Genomic DNA, 25,322 nt, shown 5'->3' with positions numbered 1-25,322 from the left:
TCTCTCTCTATTCAGTATCACAAATGCAGCGCGCCAAACATGATGCGTACTGACTCTGCAGCAACTCGAATATCCCATATAGGGCTTGTGGCCCGTAGTCCAGAGGGCCACGCTGCCAAGACAATGCAAATTAAGGGCCACGAGGATCAATGGGTAGACATACAAGCTCATACATTTAAAAACTGGGTTAACGAGCACGTGTCTCCATCAAATCGAGTAGAAGACCTAGCAGAAGATTTGAAAGATGGGCGTGTTCTGTGCGAATTAGTTGAAAACTTACAGAATAAGAAGATACTAACGTGGACTTATAATCCTGGAAATCGACATCAGATGTTAGAAAATGTGTCAAAAGCTCTGATGGCTATAGCAGATGATGGTGTGAAGCTCGTTAACATTGGTAAGTATTAAATTTAATTTTAAATAAAAGTTTAAAATATTTATAAATGCATATTTTGTTTGAATAGACAAAGTTAAAATATTGAATGTATTCAGGTTATTCAATTATAATTTTGATGTCGAACAGGTGTTGGGTGGTATCACCAAATAGGGAGTGTTATACTAAATACATGAAGTATGCAATAGTTAATCATGTGGGTGTATTGACCTCACATGCTATATTCAAATTGCCATGCTTCTATTATCGAGTAGTTTTATATATGAATAATATAATTAAACTAGGCGGAGTATTTTCTTTTTATATTAGATAATATATTTTTATTGATACAAAGAAAACCTATAATAATAATAATAATAATTTTTAAAAATCAAATAAATTAACAATTGTTTGCAATGCAGAATGTTAAACATAAAAACTATCTATTTAAAATGAATATTGTATTAGTTATTGGTATGAATGGATTGGATTTTACATTAATTCATATTTTAACTATTTTAACTAGAATTGTTAAAATTACCACTTTTTAATTCACGACGTCATGTTCTTTTAGGAAATGAAGATATAGTTAATGGAAACCTGAAATTAATATTAGGCCTTATTTGGTCATTGATTGTTCGTTATCAAATCGGGCGGTCGAAATTTCCACCTAAAAAGCTCATGTTAGCTTGGCTTAAGGTAATATATATATATATATATTATACACCTATAAAATAATATCTTAATGTTTATGTATGTTTTTTTTTTTTTTTTAATATTTAATAATTAATTATTTTATATTATTACATTAACACATTTTAGTCAGTATTGCCAGAATGCCGTGTGAATAATTTTACCACAGACTGGAACTCAGGAATATGCCTCTCTTCTTTATTGGATTATTGTGAACCAGGATTATTTCCCCATTGGAAAAATTTAGATAGTAATGATAGCGTGAATAACTGTCGTCGTGCTATGGAATTAGCTCGAGATCGGTTTAATATACCCATGGTACTGGAACCCGAATATTTAGCTTCACCTTATTTAGACGAACTGTCTGGTATGACTTATTTGTCTTATTTCATGAAAGAAAAAAGTCCTGGTACTAAAGCTACTCTAAATTGGGTCAACAGTCAGTTAAAAACACATACTGTATCTAATTTCACTGTAAGTATTTATTAAACTCGAAAATAGAAATATGCAAATAGCAAATGTAATTATTAGCTGTATTTTAGACCGACTGGAAAGATGGCATTGTTTTATGTGAATTGACTAAATCCCTTGGTGTTCCTGTCAAGTATCAAAAATATGACGACCCGGATGTCTGGGAGTCTAACTTAAATGCTGGTATGTATATGCAGAATTGTAATTCGATAAAAATATAATTTTGTTTTTTTTTATCAATATTTCGGTAGGAATGAATGCTGGTAAAAAATTAGGAATTGAACCCTTATTAAAAGCAAAAGACGTATCTAGTCTTAATGCTTCACATCTGGGTATGATGTCTTATGTTTCCAACTTCCAATGGGTAAAACCACGAACTCGACCATCACACACCGTACGTGCCCATAGTGACACGCATACTACCAGAGTGTACAAACCAGTAGGTTGATTGAATAAATATGATATTTTTATTACAGATCAATTTAAACTAAAATTCTAAATCATATGTGTATTTTTAGACTAACTTTAAAGTAACATTTTTGGATTCAGAAGTAGATCCAAATGATGTGACAGTAGAAATAATTGGACCGGAACTCAATACTATACCGTGTAATTTAAATTTAAAATCCAACGGAGGCACATGCACGTTCGTGCCACTCATAATTGGAATGTATAAGGTATACATTTGTTTTCCCCCTATCCGTTGTTACGGTTAATGATTTTAATATTGTTTATTATAGGTTACGATTTTTAATGGCGATGAGGTAATACAAGGGTGCCCAATATTTATACGAGCTATGCCCGAAGTATCTGAAATAAAACACTCTGGTATGGAACCATGTGCAGTTGGATCGATTGTTGAAGTGCAGGTATATATATTTTAAGTATATATTATTCTATAGTGTTATATATTAAACGTATGTTTATTATTGTTTTCGTATTTAGATAAATTGTAATGGAGCTAAAGCTCAAAATATTCAAGTGTTAGCCATGAGTCCAGATGGTCGAGAATTAGAATGCCCTGTAAAAGAATCAGGAGACGCGTACCGAACTACGTTCCAACCAGATGAACCCGGGGAATGGACCATAGCAGTGAAACACCGAGGACAGTTAATTCAGGGTAGTCCTTATACATGTTTTGTATTCGATCCAAATGGCATAAAAGTAAAAGTTTTGTAAAATAAAAATATCGAATTAAAAAGCTAACTAGTTGTTGTTTCATTTTCAGTTACTTGGCTTGGATAGACCAGCTATTGCAGGAAGTATAGTTAATTGGACTTTAGATGCCAGAGGAACTGGTGGTTTGGGGAAAATAGAAATTGATATTGTTCATGATAAACAATCACTTCCTCATACAATTGACCATTTAGGAAATTCCATTTATAATGTTTCTCTTCATACAAGAAGACCTGGAAAATACAAAATTTATATTTATTTTAATGGAGCAACTGTTAAAGGAAGGTTAAACAATTAATACATATTCAATATATTCAAAATGTTATCAATTTTTCCTTAATGTTTGTGATTTAACAACCGTGGGTACTAAAAATTTAACTTCCTTGTCTAATTTTCATAATAACGATTTAATCACCCGAAGTTTACTTTCTAATTTCTTCAATAACTTGAATTCCCTTATAACTTTCTATCTTAATTTCAGCCCTAGTAGTTTGTTTTCCTTCTCTCCCCCACTCTCTCTCTCTCGCTCTTTCACTCTCTTTCTCACTCATACACATACGCACACACACACAGACACTCTTTCTATTTATACCTTTTCCTTAAACAATGCATTTTAATCCCACTCCTCATTAGATATTTATTTATTTTCATTATTTATTTAATACATCACTGAATATACTAACTAGTATGTCACTAAGATATTATAATATAATATTTTACCTACTTCTATCGTTTGCATAATTATATTATATTAACTATAAATATGTTTAAACTTTTTATCAAAATATCAACAACAAAATAAATATAATTTTTTTTTTTATGATTATTATTTTAAATTAAAAGTAAACGATTCTATGCAGGGCTTATGAAAAATCATAAATACAGTAGAATCCGCTTATAACGATCTTCAAGGGTCCTAATGAATCAGATCGTTATATACGGCATCGTAATAAACGGTTTCTACTGTAAACTAAACGAGCATATTTCATTATATTATTTGTTTACAATTGTCTTCCTATTGGAAAAAGAGACACCTAATTTAATTAATGAAGAATTAAAAAATTACCCATTTAAAATACAATCTGAGATTAATTACCAATCAATGAATGTACTGAATATAATTTATCGAGATTTTTTATTCTCTACTCAGTATTTAGATAGGTAGTAATATTTTTACTATCAAATACTTTAACCACTAGAATTTTATAACAATTAGTATATAAATATAAAATTAAAATTATTATGATGCTATCTAAATTTTCTAGAAGTATACAATTTCTATTATTTAAAATATGTTGTAGGAAGTCCATTTCCTTTGAGAGTTGGTACAAAAGAAGATATAAAGCGGCATAAAAATATAAGTAAGTTGTTATTCGAAGTAAAACTTGAAAATTATTTCTTTGTTTGTTGAATAAATGTTCAAAAAAAAAAAACAAATTATTTGATATGTATGTATAATTAATTTATATATTTTTGAAAATCTATTACATAAAAATTATAAATAAAATTAAGAAATATGAAATTTACTTATAAATTATAACTAAAATAATAAAATATATTTTTTAGCACCTACTAAATTAGTCAATGGAAACAACTCTTCGGCTTTCAGTAAGATGATTTACCTAATTTCGTATAATTTATACTATACATTGACGTCAATATGTTTCAGATGACTTTAATTCATCTAATGAATACCATAAAATCGGGTTGCTTAGACCTATTTCACCTTTGCAATCACCAAAATTCACTTCTTCTCCTATCAATCATCATAGCAATGTATATAAAGTATGTTTCATTTTTTAATTATAACAATTATATACATAAAAACAACATAAAATACCAACATTAATCTTAAATAATTTTATTTTTTTTAAATAGTCAACTAATTTATCGGAATCTGGATTTCATAGCATTTCATCTCCTTTACATTTAAATATTCCTAGTTCGCTTTCTCCAAACAATAATTATATTTCACCAAAAAGTGCTTTATCTCCATCGAAGTCAAAAAATAATGGTAAGTGATTTTTTGTTGTTTTTTTTTATAGTGATTTTAACTTTTTTTATTTAGATATAGTTTTTGGGGAAAATATGCAACTAATGCCAATAAATAGACCTTCAACTATTTATATAAATTCTGATGAAGTACTCGCTAATATTAATGTTGCAGTCATTGGTATGTTATTTATTATAAATAAATTATTAATAATAATTATGTAAAATATAGTTTTTTTCCTAAAATGTTTTAAAAATAATAGGCCCATCCAATAAGATGATTCCTGTTAGACTGTCTAGGAATATTGCCCAGGGTCATATTTTGGCACAATTTACAGCTGAACAAATTGGAGAACACTCGATTGATGTAAAAATTAATGGTACTAAAGTTACTGGTTCTCCATTCAGGTAAATTAAAAATAAATATTTAGGAATTATATATTGGAATACAAACATAATGTCTACTATGTTTTTATAATGGTTTTATGAACTTCATATTTCTCGATCTACCGAGGTATGCACTGTATAATTATTGTAGCCAGTGCCGGATTACCCATTAGGCGGAGTAGGCGCCCGCCTCAGGACCTCATTCATTTAAGGGGCCCTGTGAAAACGAAAAACTATATTTTTTTTTTACCCGTATAATACCCGTATTTTATTTACGAATTTACGGGAAAAAAGTCATTATGAAATATATATTAAGTTGTAGGTATTATATGCAGTAATATTAATAAATAATTTTGAAAAAAAAAAATAGAAATAATACAATAATTATTTAATTTTTTTCGCAAATAAAAAAATTTAATAAACATGATTTTATTTATTAATAATACTCGATTATTATTAAAGCTGTTTATTTTAATTATTGAATAGTAATTTTACATACAGATGTAGGTATGTAAAAAATAATTTTGTAGGGCCCAAAATTGTAATTACCTAGGGGCCCACAAATGTTTAATCCGGCACTGATTGTAGCCAATTTAAATAAAATACAAGCCTGGTTCTAAAAATCCTAATACTATTTTTTTTTAAAAAAAAAAAATTGTCAGGAGTCATGCTTATGACGTAAATGCCATTAAAGTTGGACACATACCAAATGGAATTGTTGGAGAACCAGTTGAATTTGAGAGTAATTATAATTCTGTACATTTAAATTTGATCATAAAAAAAGATTAGTTTATTATAATTTGTTTATTATTTAGTTGATGGATCCGGAGCAGGGTCAGGAAATTTAGAAATTCTTGTAAATGGAGGACATGTTACTAGTTTTGTCCGAAATTTGGGCAATCAAAAATTCTTGGCATCATTTGTCCCACATAAAGCACTCGTTCATCTAGTTGATATGAAATTCAATAATGAACAAGTACCAGGTAATAATTTTGTTTATTTATTCGAAATTATGTTGTTCGGAAAGTTAGAAATTGACAAGATATTTGTATTTTTCCTCTTATATTATTTTCCTTTTATAAATATTAATATATGCATAATTTCTGAATTGGTGGAAATGTTACCCTGTCGGATTTAGTGAATGTAAATGTGCTAATTTATACATACTGTTAACAAAAATGATTACAAGATTTAAAATGGAAATAGATTAATAGATTTTTTGCTTGATTGGTTTTCAATTCAATTTCGAATCACAATTTCGAATGAACAGTTTTGGTATGCTTAATATGTAATACTGTATTAAACTGTATACTCAAGTAGCATTACTACATATTCATTGTTTTAAATATTGAGAAAGAGGTTCCCACGGTTTATTCAACGTAATTTTCTAAAGTAACTATAATTATTATAACTATCCGTGTTAGTTTAATAATTAACGATTACTGAATGTCTGAATTTTGTTAACATATATAGTTATTATAGGAACATTGTTATTTTGCATGGGTAATTAATTATGTAAACTAAAAAATAAGTCAGGTTAATTCATATTTTAAACGAAATGTTAAAATGCACAAATTAAAAAAAGAAATTTTCACTGTTGTATGAAAAGAAAATTATTTATATGAATATGAATATTTTTGCATAAGAATATGAAATTTAGAGATTATATTAATGTGGAATTTTCTCCAAATTTATATAAATGTACTATACGGTTGTAAATATACTTGTACGTTATTTCTTAACAAAATAGAATGAATTTAAATTTTTCTTTTAGTTTATTGAAAAATATCATAATTTTATGAATAAATATTTGTATTTGTTGTTATTTTACGACTAGGTATATAAAAGATATATTTTCAAAACTTAAAAAAAAACTTAAATTTGATATGCATATTAAATTATATTTTAACTTTCCAAATTCAGATGTAAAAACATATTATTATATACGAGTACTTAAACAATCATTGGTGTATGCGTGGATAAGTACAATCTAGATTATGAATAAACCTACTATATGGCTGAATGCACTTTGCTCTAAGAATTATTTTTTTGTTTTTGCGTTAAAAGTAGGAGGAGATGTACTTTATTATTAAAGTTGTTTGCATTGTCATCACAATTATTATTATTTTGTTTTTTAGATTTTAAGAATGATGTGTGGTCATGTATCATATGAATAATTTATATATTATTAGTAAATTTAAATCAATAATTATATAAAAAGAAAACCAAAAATAAAACTTAGGAATAAGTATATAGTTTAATTAATTACTGTTTAATTAAACATAAGTGTAACATATGAATAGTTGAAAGTTAACCTTTCAGATTATAATTTGATAAAAAAAAATTTGTTTGTATATTTTTTTGCTATATATCTAATACATAATAATCCCTAAACATTTTTATATATTAAAAATATATGAAACATATTAAAGTATCAAAAATAATAATATACCTTGGATAATTAAGTTAATACAATATAGGTATAAAAAGGCGTATTTTCAAATTTTTTATTGGAGGGAGGGTACAAAAATGTTTTTAAAAAATAAGTGATTTTATAATATTATAAAATATATTATTCTCAGGTGTGAATGAACAAAGGGGAGGTTAGGAGTTCATGCCATTCCTCCGAAATATTATAAAATAGTTTATAAAAATATGACTTGAACTAGAAATCTAAAAATTATTTCATAGTTTTCCATGAGACTTATATAAATATATATATTTTATAAAATGGGTAATAAAGCATGATATTTATCAACATTTAACATTTTACGTTTTTTCAACTCTCCCCTCCCTAAAAATTATTTCTGCGTTCACCTCCGATTAATCTAAAATTAAAAAACTTATACATTGTTATAATATTTATAACTTTGAAAATACATCAAATTTCGTGAAGCCTCGTTAATTCGTTTAACAACTGTTACAATGGTTCATGAAAATAATTTAATTTGAGCTACATGTTGTAAATATGGTTAACTAAATTTAATTTTGAACTTTTAAATCTAAAGTTTAAATTTAAATTAAAGACTAAACACAGGTCATGTAAACATTTATATAAAAATATGTATATAAAAAAAAATACAATAATAAAATAAAAATAATAAAGTAATTCATAAGTAAATTTACCTTATAAATTTTGTTTCGTACAAGTCCTGTTGTCTTGATTAGAATTGCCCATGAATTAATGACCAATAATATTTATACCAACTTGAAAAGTTACCTACATTAAATTATGAAATATATCAAAAAAAACTGCTCTTATATTTATTGTCATCGGTCTTACATATATTGCAGCAGTTCCCAAACTTTTTTGGGTCACGCATCCCTATGACACAAATAATCACGTCCCCAATAAAACATTTTTTGTTATTTTAATATTAGCAAATTATTGACAGTCAAATGATAAATATATTGTAGTGCAATGTACAAAATAAATATTTGCCTTGCACCTCCCAAATAAGACATGCCCTCTCAATTTGGGAACCGCCGATATATTGGAACCAGATACGTGTGTAAGGGGGAGATTTGGGGGTTCTAACCCTACCCCATTGAGGATCTTTTTACGTACATTTTTGCTAAGAAAAAACTTAGTCATCATTATATAAAAGTTAAACTGACTTGAAAATTCATTCGTAGTTGGTGTCTATTTTAATTTAAACAGTGTCAATTTTCTCGACTTGACTTCTCTTTCTATTGAATTTTCACGCATTTTCAACTTACTATCGATTATCGTTGTAAATACATTTATTGACAGAACACATTTTCACTAATAAGTCAGGTGTTCAAGCTGTTTAGACATTTGTTGGCATTTACTGATTTTAGATTTTTTTTTATTAATTTCTTTTATCAAACATAACATGTATAATTTTTACCCCCCCTCCTCTTACGATTCCTATACACGGGCCTGATTGGAACAGTAACGATTTATTACTCTCAAAGCAAATATTTAACATATAATGATTTCTTTGACAGTTGATTATAGTTAAACTATAGTATGAAGGAAATATAATTTATTTATACTCTAAAATTATAGTTTGAATTTTAAGGTAGGTACCACAAAATATTTCATACGTATATAATATAATTATGTTATTGTATTGAATAACAGGACACTGAAGTATTTTTTTTTTCATGTGGTAGGTATTGAATTATCAAAATACACATTTTTGGAGCATGATAACATTTTGATTTTTCTATGATAAAATATATATTTTACAACAAATAAGAATATACAGATTTTTTAAATTCATAATTCATTTAACATAATTAAGTTAAAAAGCCAAAATTGACTAGTTATTACATTTTTAAATTTGAACGTATCATATTGACAGATAAATATAGAGCTAAGAACACGAAAAGAAATAATTTATTCAAATTTCAAATCTTATAACATAGTAGTAACCTACCTATAAGGTAATAGTTACTTTTATGGATAGTATATGCTTTTTAGTTTGGTCATAAAAATCCAAAACCCAACTTATTAACCAAAAAATCATAGCTTAGGTTTTGTATAAATAGGTTGGTAAGTATGTAATATAACTACGTGTCTAAAATATCTTATGATTAGTTTGGTTTGTTTACAAAATATTTCAAAATAAAACGGACTGAAAATAAATTAGTGTTAGTTCATGTGTATCCGTCGTTACTATCGTTGTTGATGGTTAACTTTTGCCAAGGTGGCAAGGTCGATTAGAATATCATTGCATCAAACATTAAATGAGTATCGCGTCTGCAGAGACGATAAAGAGGCTAGAAAGTGCAAGTGCTATTCCAATCAGTTGCGAATGTGAAAAGATGAACTCACTATAGAAGACTGGTGACGTTCACTTGTAATCGTGCGATACTGTTTGACATATTTCGAATTCTTGGTGGGAAATTCGATGCCGGAAGACATTCCAGTTGGCGCGCCTGCGTCTTAGGAATTTATCTCAACCATCGATAGTGCACCGTTGTTACTTGTTCGCCTACATGGATCATTCTCGATTTACCGAATAAAGATAGGTACCCAAGCTATAACGCACAGACGATTCAAAACGCCAACGCCGTTGCGTTTACTAAATTTATAATTTAGGAATTATTAATACGATACGAACGACTCCAAATCGTGTACGATATTATTTTCACGAAATCTGTTCCCACTCTTATCGATTACGATACGAGTTCCGTGAATGGTACCGGTTGAGTGTTTCGAATTCATGCGCCTTCAAAATCGGATAACACAAATATCGTGTCAACAACCGGGCAAGATATCGATTTTTTTATCATGTACACGTCAAACAGGTAGATGCAACAGGTTGGTTGGTGGTATATTTTTCGTGATTAGTAGTGTGTGTGTGCTTGGTTCGTTTTGTTTTTATTATTTTATAGGTTTTTTTTTTTAAATATTTTTTTTTCTTTTACAGTATTTTAGTATTTTTCAGTGTCATTAATTTAAAAAAAATGTGTTTTAATTCGCGTTATTTATTGTTTCGGTACATTGCTCATAGTGAAATGAAGAAGGAGTACTTATTGAATTTTATGTAAAAAGTAATTAAAAAGATAGTTTTTACACTATACATTATACCAATATAACACAAATGTTCTTATTTTGAATGAGTGATTGAGTACTGAAAAATAATAATATTTTATTAACTTACTTAAATATTTTAAAATTTAGTTTTTGTTCTTTATTTCTTATTTAAAATATTTAACATTATGTACTTATTTATGTTGTATAATGTCCGACTTGATCATAGTATCATATTGCTCATTCACTTTATAATATACTATTTAATAAAAACTGAATTTCGAAATTACATTAAAATTAAGATGTATTGTATGTTTTACAATTTTATCATTTGATTAGTAGTACAATCATTTAAAAATAATTATGAAAATAGAATGTTAGGTTTAATAATTTTAACTCTTAAATCATATTATTAACTATAAGAAAATATTAATTTCAAAATATGTAGTTTATCAACGGGATACTTAGCTACTAGGTTTATATACCTGAAATAGTAGGTAGGTATTTAACCTATTGCAGAAATGTATTATTTGGATGATAACCAAAACCACTTTCTAAAAATAAAAAAAACCAATTGTAGATACTTATATATAATGTGCAATAATGTATTATGTTTTTTTAATTTTTCTTATTATATTTATCAATACATAAATTAAAAACTAGTATTTTAAATTGTTTAGCTAATGTTTATCTACCATTTACAAAGTTTAATAATTCTAAAGTACTTTTTGTTATCTATTTAAAATTTATATTTATAATTTTATAGCTTTTTTTTTTTTTTGACCAGTTTATTAATAATGAATAATTGTATTATACCCAATATACTTTTATGGAATACTAAAATTATGAAATAGGTTCTTTCATAATACAAAATTAATTTTAATAATTTTATTATTATTGCTTGAATTGTCATATGACTTAAAAAATACTAACATTTATTAATGTATTACTTATAATCATTATTAAGAATGAAATGTAATTATAGGGATATATAACTAATAAAAAAAAAAGTACCTACCTACTTAAAATGTATAACAATATCTTTAAGAATGCATCAAATAATAATTTGATAAGCAAAGTAAATATTTAACTATTTTATTATCTATATCTTATGTTACATATATTATAATTATATATATTAATTATATTATATTATTTTTATCATTTTTTTATTTTACTTGAATGTTTTAAAAATTGTTTTTTGTAAGTATAACTGATTTAATTGAAGGTATTACTTAGGCCTTAGAATATTTTTAAAAACTGATTAAGCTATTAAACTACAAACAGCATTTTATTTTTGAGTTTAATAGAAATAAATAAATAATTGTATTTAATTTAATATACTGCTGACCTAACCATTAGAAAATTCTTAACAAATGATTGTTCATATTTTACATTTTGAATTATTAATTTATACGCACACCCACATGTTTTTTAATAAGAGGTGTTGTAGTCATGGTATTGAATTATTCATTTTAAAATTGAAATCTTTTATATGTACTGTTAGTATGCTTTCATATTATACAATTTTAATGAGAAAATAATATTTTTCATACTGATGTACATTAAAAAAATATATATATATATTTTGAACCATGTATAATTCATTATTAAACATTAATAAGCAGTAGCATCAGAATCATTATATTTTTAGTAGAATAAATATAATACAAAATTAATAAAATCTTCTTAAAATCTTTAATATATTAATTTTTCAAGAATACTTATTGATATATTGCAAGTTTGCTACAAATCTAAAATGTTTTTTTTTCACTTACCTATCAAATATTAATTATGAACATGGCTACATTAAATGTAGTTCCATTTTTAGTCATTATAATTTATAATATATTATATATCTATAATAAAAAAGTTTAATTTTGTTATCAGGTTTTATTTTATTTCTGGTTCAGATTTGTTTGATTATAATATAATTTGATAAAAACCATGGTAATATTTTTATTCAAAAATTATGGAATACAGTTATCGGTAATGATGTATATATTTTTTTTACTTAACTGAATTTAGTAAAAGCATCGTGTTTCGATATTTTTAAATGTTTTATATCACCACATAAAACAATATTTTTTCTTTTTCATAATAATATGTCTTTCATAAAATCTATTAGTCTTACTAAAATTATAAGTCTGCTTATATCGTTACGTATGATAAAATGTTTATTTTATTGTTTTTATTCTGTAGGGGGTAGGAGGGTTGTAAAAATATTTCAACAATTAAGATTAGTATTAAATATTTTATTAATTTTCATCATATTTTATTATTAGTGTTTGTCAATAATTGTAGACAAACAGGTACATAATAAAAAAAACTTTTTGCTGAAGCCAATTCCTGAAGGAAAAATGTATTCTTAGTAGATATCTGCTAAACAACATTTTGCCTAATCTCAAACTTATATTATAATATATTATTTTATAACATCATTGTCATATTTATACTAAAAAATTCATTTTAATTATTTAATTTATTGTTATTAAAAATATTTCTAAATTATATTTATTTATAGGGAGTCCCTGGGAAGTAACAATCATGAGTGGAGGATCATATAGTCCGAAATTGAGTATTCTTGGTGATGCTGTAAAATTGGTGCCTGTTGATTCAGTAGCAATATTTCAAATAAGTGCTATTGGTTTTCATCGAGATGATGTACAAGTTAATATACTAAGTGAGTTAATTAAATTAAATATTAACCCAGTATTATATTTGATCATGATATGTATTTTTAATAAAATATGATTTATTCAATATATATTATTATATGTATGTACAATCATTTATGAATAATTGTATAGCTTTTATAATAAAAAGTGTATAAAGTATTTTAATATAGATCAACATAAATTTTCTAGGTCCAACAAAACGAAATATCCAAGCCAAAATCATTAATGAAGGAGGAAATGGAATATTTAGGATAGAATTCATTGTAGTTGAAGTGGGAACACATTTAGTTGATGTTAGTGTTGCTGGTCATAAACTTGGAACTGGTACATTATTAGCTAAAGGATATAATTCTGCTCTGATTAGGGTGACTGATGTTTCTGATGCTGTTGTTGGCCAGCCATGTCAATTCAGAGGTATGTTTAAGAGTAACTTAATCTTTTTTTATGTTTGAAGTTTAAATATAGGTATTGTATATTCTTAAATTAGTCGGTTGGCTAATTAAACCATCTGATTATACATTAGATGATTGAATGACACATAACTAACCTATCAGATTAATTTTTATAAAATAAGCATGTTTAAATTATGCCTTGTTGTAGTAAAAGAGTAGTGACATTTAAAATAAATGTGCATTTTTATTTATCTTTAAATATAAATTAAAAAATATGTTCTGTAACCAAAGGTTTTAATTTTAGTTATGAAAAGTTAGAGTTACGTTTAATTAATTTCAGCTAATTTAAAATTGTATTATTCTGATAGATGTAATTTAGTTTACTTGAATGCATTCATTTTTGTAACACATAGTTACATTTTGGTCAAAAAATCTTAATCTACTTGATTTTAAAATTATGGTGTATAATTTAATTATGTATTGTCTTTAATCAAAGGAAAGATAAGATATTTATGTAGATTAAAAAATAAATAAATATTTATTTTTAATTTTTTGGTTATTATAGTTGATGCTAGTGATGCAGGCGAAGGTCAATTGGAAATATCAATTAATGAAGGGGAAGTACCAAATCATGTGACTGTAGTTGGAGGTGGAAGATGTTTAGTATCTTTTACTCCCGAACATGTAAAACCTCACATGATTGACATAAAATTTAATAGTGAAACTGTGATAGGTAAACAATTTCTTAATTAATTCCGAAATATTTTGTTTGTTATTCATTTGGTTGTTCAATATTTAAAGGCTGTCCATTTGTGTGCTCAGTATCTGACACTAGTCGTGTGTCAGTTAATTTATCTCGTTTGGAGTTGATACCCGTTAATCAAGTTGCGAAATTTCATATGATGGTTGATAATTCAGCTTCAGCTGAGTTATCTGTGTCTGTTACTGGTAAATAATTAATATTGTTATTTATCTTGGCAGTCTGTTTTATTATGACTTTTATTAAATTTTAGGCCCCCACACTGAACTTCCAGTTAAAGTCACAGGAAATGTAAATATAGGGTTTACTGCTGAGTTTACACCACTGCAAGTTGGAGCTCACTCAATTTCAGTTGAATATAATGGACATGCTGTTAATGGTACTCCTTATGTAGCTAAAGCTTATGACTCTAGCAAAGTTATAGTTGGACATGTACCTAAAGGTCATGTTGGAAATACATTTCAATTCACTGGTGCGATCAAATATATTAATTTTATACTACTGCATTGTGATTAATACCATATTTATTTATAGTTGATGCCAGTGAAGCAGGTGAAGGTAATTTAGAAATCACTATATCAGCTAGAGGAGCAAATATTCCCACTCAAGTACATCCACAAGGCAACGCTAAATTTGCTGTTAGTTTTTTACCACTTCAGCCTACTGATCATGTTATTACTATACATTTTAATAAGGAACCAGTCCCAGGTTAGTTTTTTTAGCTTTAATAAATATTTAAATAAATTCATCATTATTCAAACTTATTTATTATTATCTTAGGGTCTCCTTTTATTGCTCATGTTGAGGGAGATTTGCCATTAGTCAGTGGCTCTTCACTGACTAGTGCTCCTGTCTCAACAACTTCTCATTTCACTATGAGCAATGTATCTGGATCGCTGGACGACATTGAAGTTAATGTTGAGGGTAAGTTTATTAAATATTAATGAATGGTATTAATTTTGGAATGTTTTCATTCTATTATATTTGCCTCAGCACGACTGTTTGGAATTTCAATTAAAGCTTGTCTACAAGTATGTGTGTCTATATTTTTACAGGTGGGCGATATCACAAATCTCGATTATACTGATTCTTCTTTCTTTTTAATAACAACTTTTTTAAGTTTTTTTTTTTTATTAGCTATTAACGCTATATAATTTGGTGATAGACCTTGTATGGTATAAGATAAAACTAATTTTTATATATTTTGAAGAAGATATTAACTTAAATAAATCATTTATTTATTATTAAATTTAAATTAATAATATTAAAAAAGAAATAATAAAAAAATTATAATTCATGGAAATTATGACTACTCTAGAAAATATTTACTAAGTGTGAAAACATCTCAAGCATAAAGTTTTACAATTTGTTAATTTTGTATGTTGATAAATAGTTTTATAATATTTTATACAGTTTTATTTATGTAATTTAAATAATGTTTTTTTTCATTGATTTTTTTTTTTTTTTAATGGTTTTGTATTCTTAAATGCACTTGGATTTAATAATAATCAATGAAGGTGTTTACACATTCAAAATAATATAAACCTTTCTTTAATAAGTTGATGTTATTTTAATATTCTATTATATTTTAACACTTATTCTTAAAATAAAAAATTTATTTGATAATAATTTGAAAAATAATAAAACTTTTTTATAATTAAAAGTCCAGTAAATAATAAAATATTTTTAATTGTAGATTTCAAAGGGCTTAGAAGCTATATATGAAAATTGTATGTTTTTAGAATTTTTTTTTCCTTATCAAGCGTGTTTACTTGAGAGAAAATCATTATAACCCATTATTGAAACATAATTATGATTATCATATAATGAATATATAGTAAATACTAATAAACATACTAAGTTAAAATGCACGGCTTTTGTTCCCTGCATGATTAAAATGCATAAACAGTAAAAATATAATTATTTTCCTTTCAAATATTTATTGATCTAATAATAAAACAAGTAACTTCAATTAAACTTAAAATAATCATACCATACTTTTTAAATTTTAACGTTATTACTAGGTTGATTAATATATTTGAAAGAATTTATTATTGTTATTAAAAATTAACAATACTTTAAATTTCTTTAAAATAATAAATTCTAGTTATATATACTAGCTAAAAATAATTATATTAGAGTATAAATTCAATAATTATATTCATTAAAATTTATATAATTAATATGATTTTATAGTTTATCAAATAAAATTAAATGGCATCACTTTAAGCCTTAAAATTATAGTAACTAATATAATTTAATATTTTATTTTAAATATTCTTCATAGTAATTGTAATACATTTTTAAAACATTTTATTTTAATACTACATTAATTTATTTCTAATTTTATAGTTGATCACATTTTCAAATAAATGAGTATTATTTAATTTTTATTCAAATAAATTAGACTGTTAGTCATAAATATTTTTATGGAATTCATTTTAGAATTTAAAATGTATTTAATTGATACACAATGCATGTACAAATTAAGAATTCTTTTTTCTTGCATATTTTTATTTTATTTTAATTTGAAGCATTTTATGTATTTTGAACATTAAAAAATGTTTATTTAATGCTTTTGCGCTTTTCTTATAAAATAATTATACTAACACTAATGAAGGATTATATAGGTCCTAACGGGTCGGCTGTTCCCGCCCAAGTAAAAGAATCTGGTTCACAGTCATATAAAATTGAATTTTGTCCGAAAATTGTTGGTGAACATAAAATTGCTGTTAGTTATCTTCGTACTCCAGTAGCAGGATCTCCATTTAGTTGTAAAGTGTATGATATCAAAGCCATTAAAGTAAAATCGGTGCCCAAAGGCACTGTTGGACAACAAGTCACTTTTGTTGGTAAATATTCTTTAAAATTATATAGTTTTAAATAATTAATTAATTTACTTGGAAAATTTTAGTTGAAACAAGTCAAGCTGGTCCAGGAAATTTAGAAGTTACAGTTAATGGTGGCCGAGTACCAACTTCTGCCCAAGCCCAAGGCCCACACACTTATGCGATATCATTTACACCTCGTCAACCAACTTTACATACAGTACACTTACGTTTTAACAATCATGATGTACCAGGTAAAAATTGTATTAAAAAGTATATATAAAGACATAAATGAATAAAATATATTGAAAAATATTGGATAAAGAAAAATGAATCATATGACCTAATAGTTGCAGTATGGTACCTCAGTGGACAGTCAGATTAACAATTTGTTGATGATTAAATAGTGAAATAGTGTTAGGTATATTTAAAATAAAATATAATATTTTAAGAATAAATATTAAATTTAAGTAAAAAAATATTTTACAAAATGTAGTACATTAATGAATTTTTTTTAGGCTCACCATTCACATGTTCTGTTTCTGAAGCTGCTAGAGTTGTTGTTTGGTCAGCTACTGAAGATAAAGTTGCTGTCGGTAAAATAGCATCATTTGCTGTTCAGTGTGAAAGTAGTCCTGAAGTGCAAGTTCTTGCACCTCTTAGACATTCTTTACCAGTAACTGTTATTCCAGCTACTCAATCATCAACTCATAATGTTCAATTCACTCCTATCGATGTTGGTAAGTAATTTTTTATTATTGAGTACCATTAATTTTTTATTAATAATATTTTTATGAATTAATGTATTTTTAATTTTTATAGGTGATCATAGTGTTGAAGTTAAAGTAGATGGCATACATGTTGAAGGCAGTCCATTTTTAGTTAAAGCATATGATGCTTCTAAAGTTCGTGTCACAGACATCAACACTGGTTTTGTAGGAAAACCGGTCAATTTCAATAGTGAGAATATATTTTTATTTATTAATATTTTTATATAAAAAAAAAAATTAAAAAATTTAAATTTGTATTATTTCAGTTAATGCAAGTGAAGCTGGTGCTGGTAATTTAGAAATTATTGTATCAGTGAATGGAGTCAATGTTCCAAACTATGTTCAATCTGAAGGAAATGCTAAGTTTCGAGTTAATTTTAAACCTCGTGATGCTGCTCCCCATAGTCTTAGCGTACGTTTCAATGGTGAACCTATTCCTGGTAATATATGTATTTGTAAATAGTCAATATATAAATTATTAATAAATATAATTTTTTAATTAATTGTTTTTTTAATTGTCTTCTATATAGGATCTCCATTGACGTGCAGAGTATTGGATATTGATCAAGTTGCTGTAAACGGTACTGGTGTTCGATATTGTGCCATAAAAAAAACTGCAGACATAAAAATTGAAAGCCCAGATATATCAAATGATACAAATTTTAAAGTTAATGTTTTTTCACCATCTGGAAAATCTGTTGATGTTAAGACAAGTATCATGGCCAATGTCATTGGAGCTTACTATACACCAAATGAAATTGGTATACTATATTTTTAAATATTATTTATGTAAACCTTTATTTTAGTAGTAATAAATACATTATATAAATAATTGTTAGGAAGACATATGGTAGAAGTTTTCATAGAAGAACAACCAGTGGATGGTAGCCCATTTGCATGTAATGTGTATAATATAAATAACATTAAAGTTACAGGTCTTGATAATGCTAAAGTAAGTTACCTATAGTATAACAGTATATTTTTTTACTTAAATATATAATTATTTTTTATTAAGGCTGGTAAACCAGTTACCTTCAGCGTAGATGCTACAGAAGCAGGAGAAGGCACATTAGAATTGGTCGTTAGTAGTCAAAGAGGTACAGTCAAAGCAGAGGTAGTTGCTTGTTCTAGAGGATTATATGATGTTACATTTGTTCCACATAATCCAATACCGCATTTTGTTAATATAACATTTAATGACGAAATAGTACCAGGTAAATGACAAATTGGATGCAATAATGTGTTGATATTGAGGTTTAGTAAACATTTTTACTTTATTTTTATAAAAGGAAGCCCATACAGTTGTAACGTCGTGGATTTAAATGGAGTTAAAAAAGGAGTATCCAGTTCATTAATCACGGCATATGGTGAAGGATTACAACGAGTGAAACTTGGTTACCCAGCACGTTTTGACATCAATCCACACATTGCTGATCATGGATCAATAAGTGTTTTAATAAAAGGTTTGTTTTCAAAAACAAAGTAAAATTAATTTTAATAAATATGTTTTAAGTCATTATAAATTATTTAAACTAGATCCTGATAATAAGACCATACCTGTTAATTTACACAAACATGAAAGTGGACTGTATCGAGTAATTTACCGTCCATCAATAGTTGGTGTTTATATGGTTACAATAATGCATCGAAATCAACCAATTACCAAACATCCTTGGAAAGTTCAAGTTATAGATTCTGAGTTAGTAATTGTTAGTGGTCTCAATGAAGCAATCTGCAATAAACCTACATCATTTAAAGGTTGAAAATAAAATAAAAATACTTTATTGTACAGTTAATGGATAATTTTTTTCTTATTTTGTAGTTGATACAAGGAATGCTGGTAAAGGAGAGTTATCTATAGTAATTAAAGCAGCTGGCCGTGATGTAAAACTTAAATCTTCAGATGTAGAGTCCAATGGTATCTACCAAGTAGCATATCAGCCTATTATACCTGTACCTCATTACGTTCATGTGAAATATAACAATTTTAATGTAAATGGGTCGCCATTTGTGGTTAACGTGCGAGAACAAAATCCATCCACATCAGCTGAACTTCGAGCTGTTGGTTTAGGACTTTACCAAGGTATTTCTAACAAAATGTCTACATTTATAATTGACAGTGCTGGTAAATCCAGCCATGAATTTGATGTTGTTATTACTGGAATGCAACATACTGCTGTACCCGCACAATGTTATCAACATAAAAATGGTATGAATTTAATTGTTGAATTCACACCTCCTAAAGTTGGTAAGTTTTTATTTCTTATCAAATAGTCAATCAAGATGTCAATATATTTCATTTTAATTTAGGACAATATAATATTGATGTCACACATTTTGGTAAACATTTGAAAGGATCACCGTTTACAAGTTATGTGTATGATGCCAGTAATGTAAAAATTGACAACCTTCCTGAAAAGTATAGTGCTGTTGTTCATAAGCCAGTATCATTTAAATGTAAGCATATGAATTTTACCATACATTTGCAGTAGAGTTTTAATTATGGTTGTTGCAATTTATAGTATCAAGAAAAAATGCTGGATTGGCTGATTTTACTGTTACTTGTCTTGGACCCGAAAATGAAGATGTTCCAGTTGATTTAAAATTTTTCAGTGAAAATGTTGATGTTGTTCAAATTTATCCTACAATACCAGGAGATTTTATTTTTAACATTCTTTATGGAAAAGATCATATTAAAGAATCTCCATTAAAAGTACATGTATCAGACCCGGGAATTCCTCGAGCATGGGGTTCTGGTCTAGTTAAAGCTCTTAAAGATGTTCCAACAAAATTCTATGTCTCTGCACTGGGAACATCTTACCATACTGTCCCTGTTGTTACTGTCCGCAATGGAGCTGAAATGGTGCCAGTTACAATTAATCAATCTTCTAATGGCCATGAAGGAGATTATGAAGTTTCATTTACGCCAAATCATATTGGCTTTTGTGATATAAATATTATTTGGAATGGAAAGCATGTCAGTGAATCTCCTTACAGCTGTACCGTAGTTGATTTGACTAAGGTATTGACAATTGGTGAATCAAATTTAAATAGCCGTCTTGTACTTGGTGTAAATGCTCCTACAACTTTAGCATTTGATACTTCAATCGCCGGACCTGGTAAATAATTTATTTACAAACATATTCAATAATTTTAAATAATTTTTCATTATTTATTATAGGTGAATTAGAAGGCCATTTAGAAAGTCAAGGAGGTACAATTGTTCCAATAATAATAGATCATTCTGGCGACAATGTTAAATGTGTATTAACACCCCATGTATCTGGTCCCCATGCTCTCTATTTGAATTTTGCTGGAATGCCATTGCCTGGTTCACCATATCCTGCTTTAGTTGAGAGTGGTGCTGCTGGCGTAAGAGTAATCTTAGCTGGAAGTGGCTTAACAACTGCTACTTGTGGTCAGCGTGCAGAATTTACAATTGATGGAACTCAAGCCGGACCAGGTTTATTAGATTTTTGTATAATTTATTTTTATTACTATGACTAATTTATTTTATTTTAGGAAATCCTGTAGTTACCTTAGCTGGTTCTAGACATGAAATACCAGTTAATGTTGAAAAGACTGGTGATAATTTGTACAGTGCAAATTATACTCCTGTAAGTCCTGGAGCTTATTTATTAAATGTGCTTTGGGGTCACAGGTATGTAAAATAGTTTATTTAAATTGTTTGTGATCTTTAAACATTTTTTTTGTTGTCTTAGGCAAGTAAAAGGCTGTCCTTTAAAGATTAATGTTACCGGTGTTTGTGATGCTAGCAAAGTTTTATGTACTGGTGATGGTCTAGGTATTGGGACTGTTGGAAAAGATATTAGAAGTTTTATTGATACAAGAAGAGCCGGTCCTGGTATACATATGAGATTTATGATCAAATATTAAAATATAATGTAAATATTTCTATGTATTATAATATACCTAAATGTGAATTTCAGGGGAATTAAGTGCACACTGTATAGGACCTCATAAAGTAGCTTATTGTGAACTTTACGACCATGGAGATGGCACTTTCACATTAAATGTAAAACCTCAAGAATCAGGCCGACATACATTGACTGTTAAATATGCTGGTAATTTTTTTTATCTTTGGATGTTTTTAGAGTTATTTTCATAAATATAGAAATTCAATATGTTTACTATTTATGTTTGCTGTTTATGTTTAATATTATTTTAGTGCTATTAAAATAATAAAACTGAAAATATATACTAAAATTAAAAGTATTAAAATGCACAGATTTTTTAACAATTTTATGAATGATCAATATTTTTATAGTAAAATATTTAATAAATTATGTAACGCATATATTGAAATTAAGATAATAATATAACTTTAAGTTCATAACATTTTAAACAAAAATATCCAAATGTTGTACTTTCTCATGGAATGTATAAACCACTTAAAAATAATAAATTGATTTATGAAGTTACGATTTTAAATTTGTATTCCTATAAAATAAATCTTCCCTCAAATAGGATTAAGTAATATTTAAAATTTTTATTTTTAAAAATGTTATTTTACTTTTTTGTTGGCACAGTGTTTTATTATGTGGTAATAGTATATTTTGATTTAAATACATATTCATTTTTGATATTTGAAGGTGAAGATGTACCTGGAAGTCCCTTTACAGTCCGTGTTAGTGGTGCACCAGATGCTAGTAAAGTACGTGTGTATGGACCTGGAATTGAACACGGTGTATTAGCAATTTTTCAAAGTAGATTTATCTGCGATACTCGTGGAGCTGGTGCTGGGCAGTTAACTGTCAGGGTTAGAGGACCAAAAGGTAGAGTATATAATAAGAAATTAAAAGCTAGTAAATGGTTAATACTCATAAATTAATGTATAAATAAATAAGTAAATAAATAAATGCTTAGGCTTGAGTATATTTGTGTATACAATCGATTTTGAAGTTCATCATCAGGTCTAAAATATATAGTACATAGTTGTAATTATTGAATAAAGTAATTTATTATTTAATTCTTAAATATTTATTGTTCATTGTTAATATGTGTATTTTAGGTGCATTTCGTGTTGAAATGCAACGTGAAAACCAAAAAGATCGAACTATATTATGTAAATTTGATCCGACTGAGCCGGGGGATTACAGAGTTGAAGTAAAATGGGCTGGAGAACATGTTCCCGGTTCACCATTCATGGTTATGATATTTGATACTCAAGAAGAACTTAACAGATTCTTACAGGTAAATATTGCCATGTGAATTTTTTTTCATATAACCATTATTAATTGTTATCATTTTATTAACAATTTTAGGGCAACCATTCACCGGCAAATTCTGATCTGTATAGTAGTGTTAATTACTCATCAAGTTATGCTCATATTACACCTTAAACATTGTTACTAGGTGAATAATATATATTTTTGTTAAACAGTTTTATAACATTCAAACATTGTTTGTAACTAGGGTTATTTGTAAACAATCCGTCCAACTGACTATTAAATTTATATATATATAAATTTATACACATTTATATATATATATATATATATATATATATTTATTATTTATTTAATATTTAATTCATTTTTTATTATTATTTACAAATTAACTTATTTGATCAATCAAAATTGACTACCATGTTCTTGTTATGTCTCACATGTATTATTTAACAAAATTATTAAATCATTATATATTAATATACATGTTTTATTGATTTTTTTTAAAAATTCTTTGCTATTGAAGATTTGAAGTGATGTTCTACCGGTCTTTTTTTTATGAAGCAATGGTAAAGAAGAATTTGTATTAATTAAATACAATTAATTTATGCAATTAAACACTTGATCTAACCTTTTAAAATGTAAATCAGTTATATACTTACTTATTATTATATTGTCACTGTACTGATATGCTATGAGAAAAAAGTATTGTATAGTGTTTTAATTATTCATTTAGTCTAGCTTGGAGACTAGAGTAGCAGTTCCCAAAATGTTTTGAGTCACACATCCTCAAAACAAAGAAAAATTAATTGCACCTCCCAAGAGTTAGACTAAAGAATAAAAAAAAAAAACCGAGTTATATATTTTTAATAATCAAACGAACAAAACTAGAGTTCATGTTTATTAACTTTTATTTATCAAATGCAATTTCTTGTCAGCCATTATTTTTTCAGAAACACATGAAGTGTATTATACAGTAAAACGAGGGTAATGATTTCGGTTTTAAGAAAGAAATATTGAAAATCACTTACGATTTGATCATGTGTAAATAGTTTGATGTAATTTTGTAAGCCCATAAAATATATTGCCTTGAAATGTACGGTATTACTAGATCATGCTTTAGGTATTTCCTTGCATTAGATCTGTAGTGTTGAGCATAGGTTTCGGTTTTTATTTAACGTTTTTGAAAGTTAATTAATTGATAGACGAGATCATGAAAAACATTTATTTGTCAATTTGTTATGTCAAATTCAATACGCATTGAACAATTCTAGATAAACTCACCTAATCCCATCATACTCAACTAATGTATAATGTAATAATTTAAATGAGTTTCTGTTCTTTTTAATCCAACTAAATGTTACACTATTGTTGTGTACACGTTATTAGCCACAAGTTAGGTGTAAGACCGTAGCATTATATATTAATTTGTGAATAATATTCGATAAAAGTATGTTTATATATATTTATGTACATAAGCGTGCGCAGACATTACATAATACGTTAAACATTTAATATTAATAACGAATTTGGATGGGGTGACTTCATTAAACGTAATAATTATATTTTTCCAATACATGTATTTACTGATTAGGTACTATAGACGTTTCGAAGTGGTTGAACATAATATTGTAATTAATTATAGTAATAATATTGAATATTTTGGTGTGGGAGGGAAGGTTCACAGAGTAGTCAAGTGTCTACCCTAGGCTGAGTATGCCACGCTTATGTATATGTACAACGATTACAATAGTCGTCATGTCGTGTATTAGGTACCCTACGATTTGAACAGTTTGGAAAACTGAATTTGTCGTTTAATGTTATAACGAGCATACAATAATGATCTACGAAATAAATAAAATCCATTAAATAATTTCTTCGAATTTATTTTTTATTCATTTAAATAATACTTAATTCTAATATAAATTACTATATTTACAAATATAATTATCATTAATTAAGAATCTACAAATATAACTTTTTTTAGAATACAATAATTTTTTTTCATATAGGATTATAATTTTCTGCAATCAAGTAGTTTAAAGTTTCAATTTTCCCAAAAGGGCGAAAAAATCAAAATATTTATTAATAACAAATGGCTTCAACA

The 25,322-nt window shown here is 26.8% G+C and overlaps 1 protein-coding gene across 8 annotated transcripts; it reads left to right on the top strand.

Annotated features, from left to right (window-relative positions):
- On the top strand, window positions 1–23,516 carry LOC112691462 (filamin-A). Of its 8 annotated transcripts, XM_025565715.1 has the most exons (44): window positions 40–397; window positions 948–1,072; window positions 1,196–1,540; window positions 1,609–1,720; window positions 1,789–1,976; window positions 2,056–2,214; window positions 2,278–2,406; window positions 2,483–2,701; window positions 2,766–2,998; window positions 4,019–4,074; window positions 4,280–4,321; window positions 4,383–4,498; window positions 4,592–4,727; window positions 4,782–4,886; window positions 4,969–5,113; window positions 5,755–5,834; window positions 5,908–6,075; window positions 13,123–13,281; window positions 13,466–13,690; window positions 14,234–14,401; window positions 14,470–14,616; window positions 14,682–14,900; window positions 14,963–15,136; window positions 15,209–15,352; window positions 17,059–17,280; window positions 17,343–17,510; window positions 17,775–17,996; window positions 18,079–18,216; window positions 18,293–18,466; window positions 18,557–18,787; window positions 18,866–18,978; window positions 19,042–19,240; window positions 19,316–19,489; window positions 19,563–19,784; window positions 19,849–20,274; window positions 20,337–20,483; window positions 20,549–21,145; window positions 21,208–21,489; window positions 21,549–21,687; window positions 21,749–21,891; window positions 21,977–22,111; window positions 22,640–22,822; window positions 23,059–23,240; window positions 23,312–23,389. In XM_025565715.1, exons 1-44 carry the CDS (start codon window positions 40–42, stop codon window positions 23,387–23,389), a joined length of 8,127 nt encoding a protein of 2,708 aa, XP_025421500.1. The 8 variants fall into 8 exon arrangements, with proteins under 8 accessions (XP_025421506.1, XP_025421507.1, XP_025421508.1 ...); XM_025565716.1 differs by lacking the exons at window positions 40–397; window positions 948–1,072; window positions 1,196–1,540; ... (12 more) ...; window positions 5,755–5,834; window positions 5,908–6,075 and adding an exon at window positions 10,160–10,372 and having other exon boundaries at window positions 23,312–23,516; XM_025565719.1 differs by lacking the exons at window positions 40–397; window positions 948–1,072; window positions 1,196–1,540; ... (12 more) ...; window positions 5,755–5,834; window positions 5,908–6,075 and adding an exon at window positions 10,297–10,385 and having other exon boundaries at window positions 23,312–23,516.
- Window positions 23,517–25,322: the final 1,806 nt, after the last annotated feature.

The sequence above is a fragment of the Sipha flava genome, unplaced genomic scaffold, assembly GCF_003268045.1.
Source record: "Sipha flava isolate LNK unplaced genomic scaffold, YSA_version1 615_pilon_pilon, whole genome shotgun sequence".
Classification (NCBI taxonomy): Eukaryota; Metazoa; Arthropoda; class Insecta; order Hemiptera; family Aphididae; genus Sipha; species Sipha flava.
The sequence above is the reverse complement of the archived record's forward strand: the minus strand, read 5'-3'. Positions and strand labels throughout refer to the sequence as shown.

Bases quoted from the DNA above. Each gene is read 5' to 3' on its own strand.
- LOC112691462 (XM_025565715.1), top strand. From the start codon at position 40: ATGATGCGTACTGACTCTGCAGCAACTCGAATATCCCATATAGGGCTT. The intron at 17,511-17,774 runs GTAAAAATTGTA...AATTTTTTTTAG, and splicing joins TAACAATCATGATGTACCAG to GCTCACCATTCACATGTTCT. The intron at 21,688-21,748 runs GTATGTAAAATA...TTGTTGTCTTAG, and splicing joins AATGTGCTTTGGGGTCACAG to GCAAGTAAAAGGCTGTCCTT.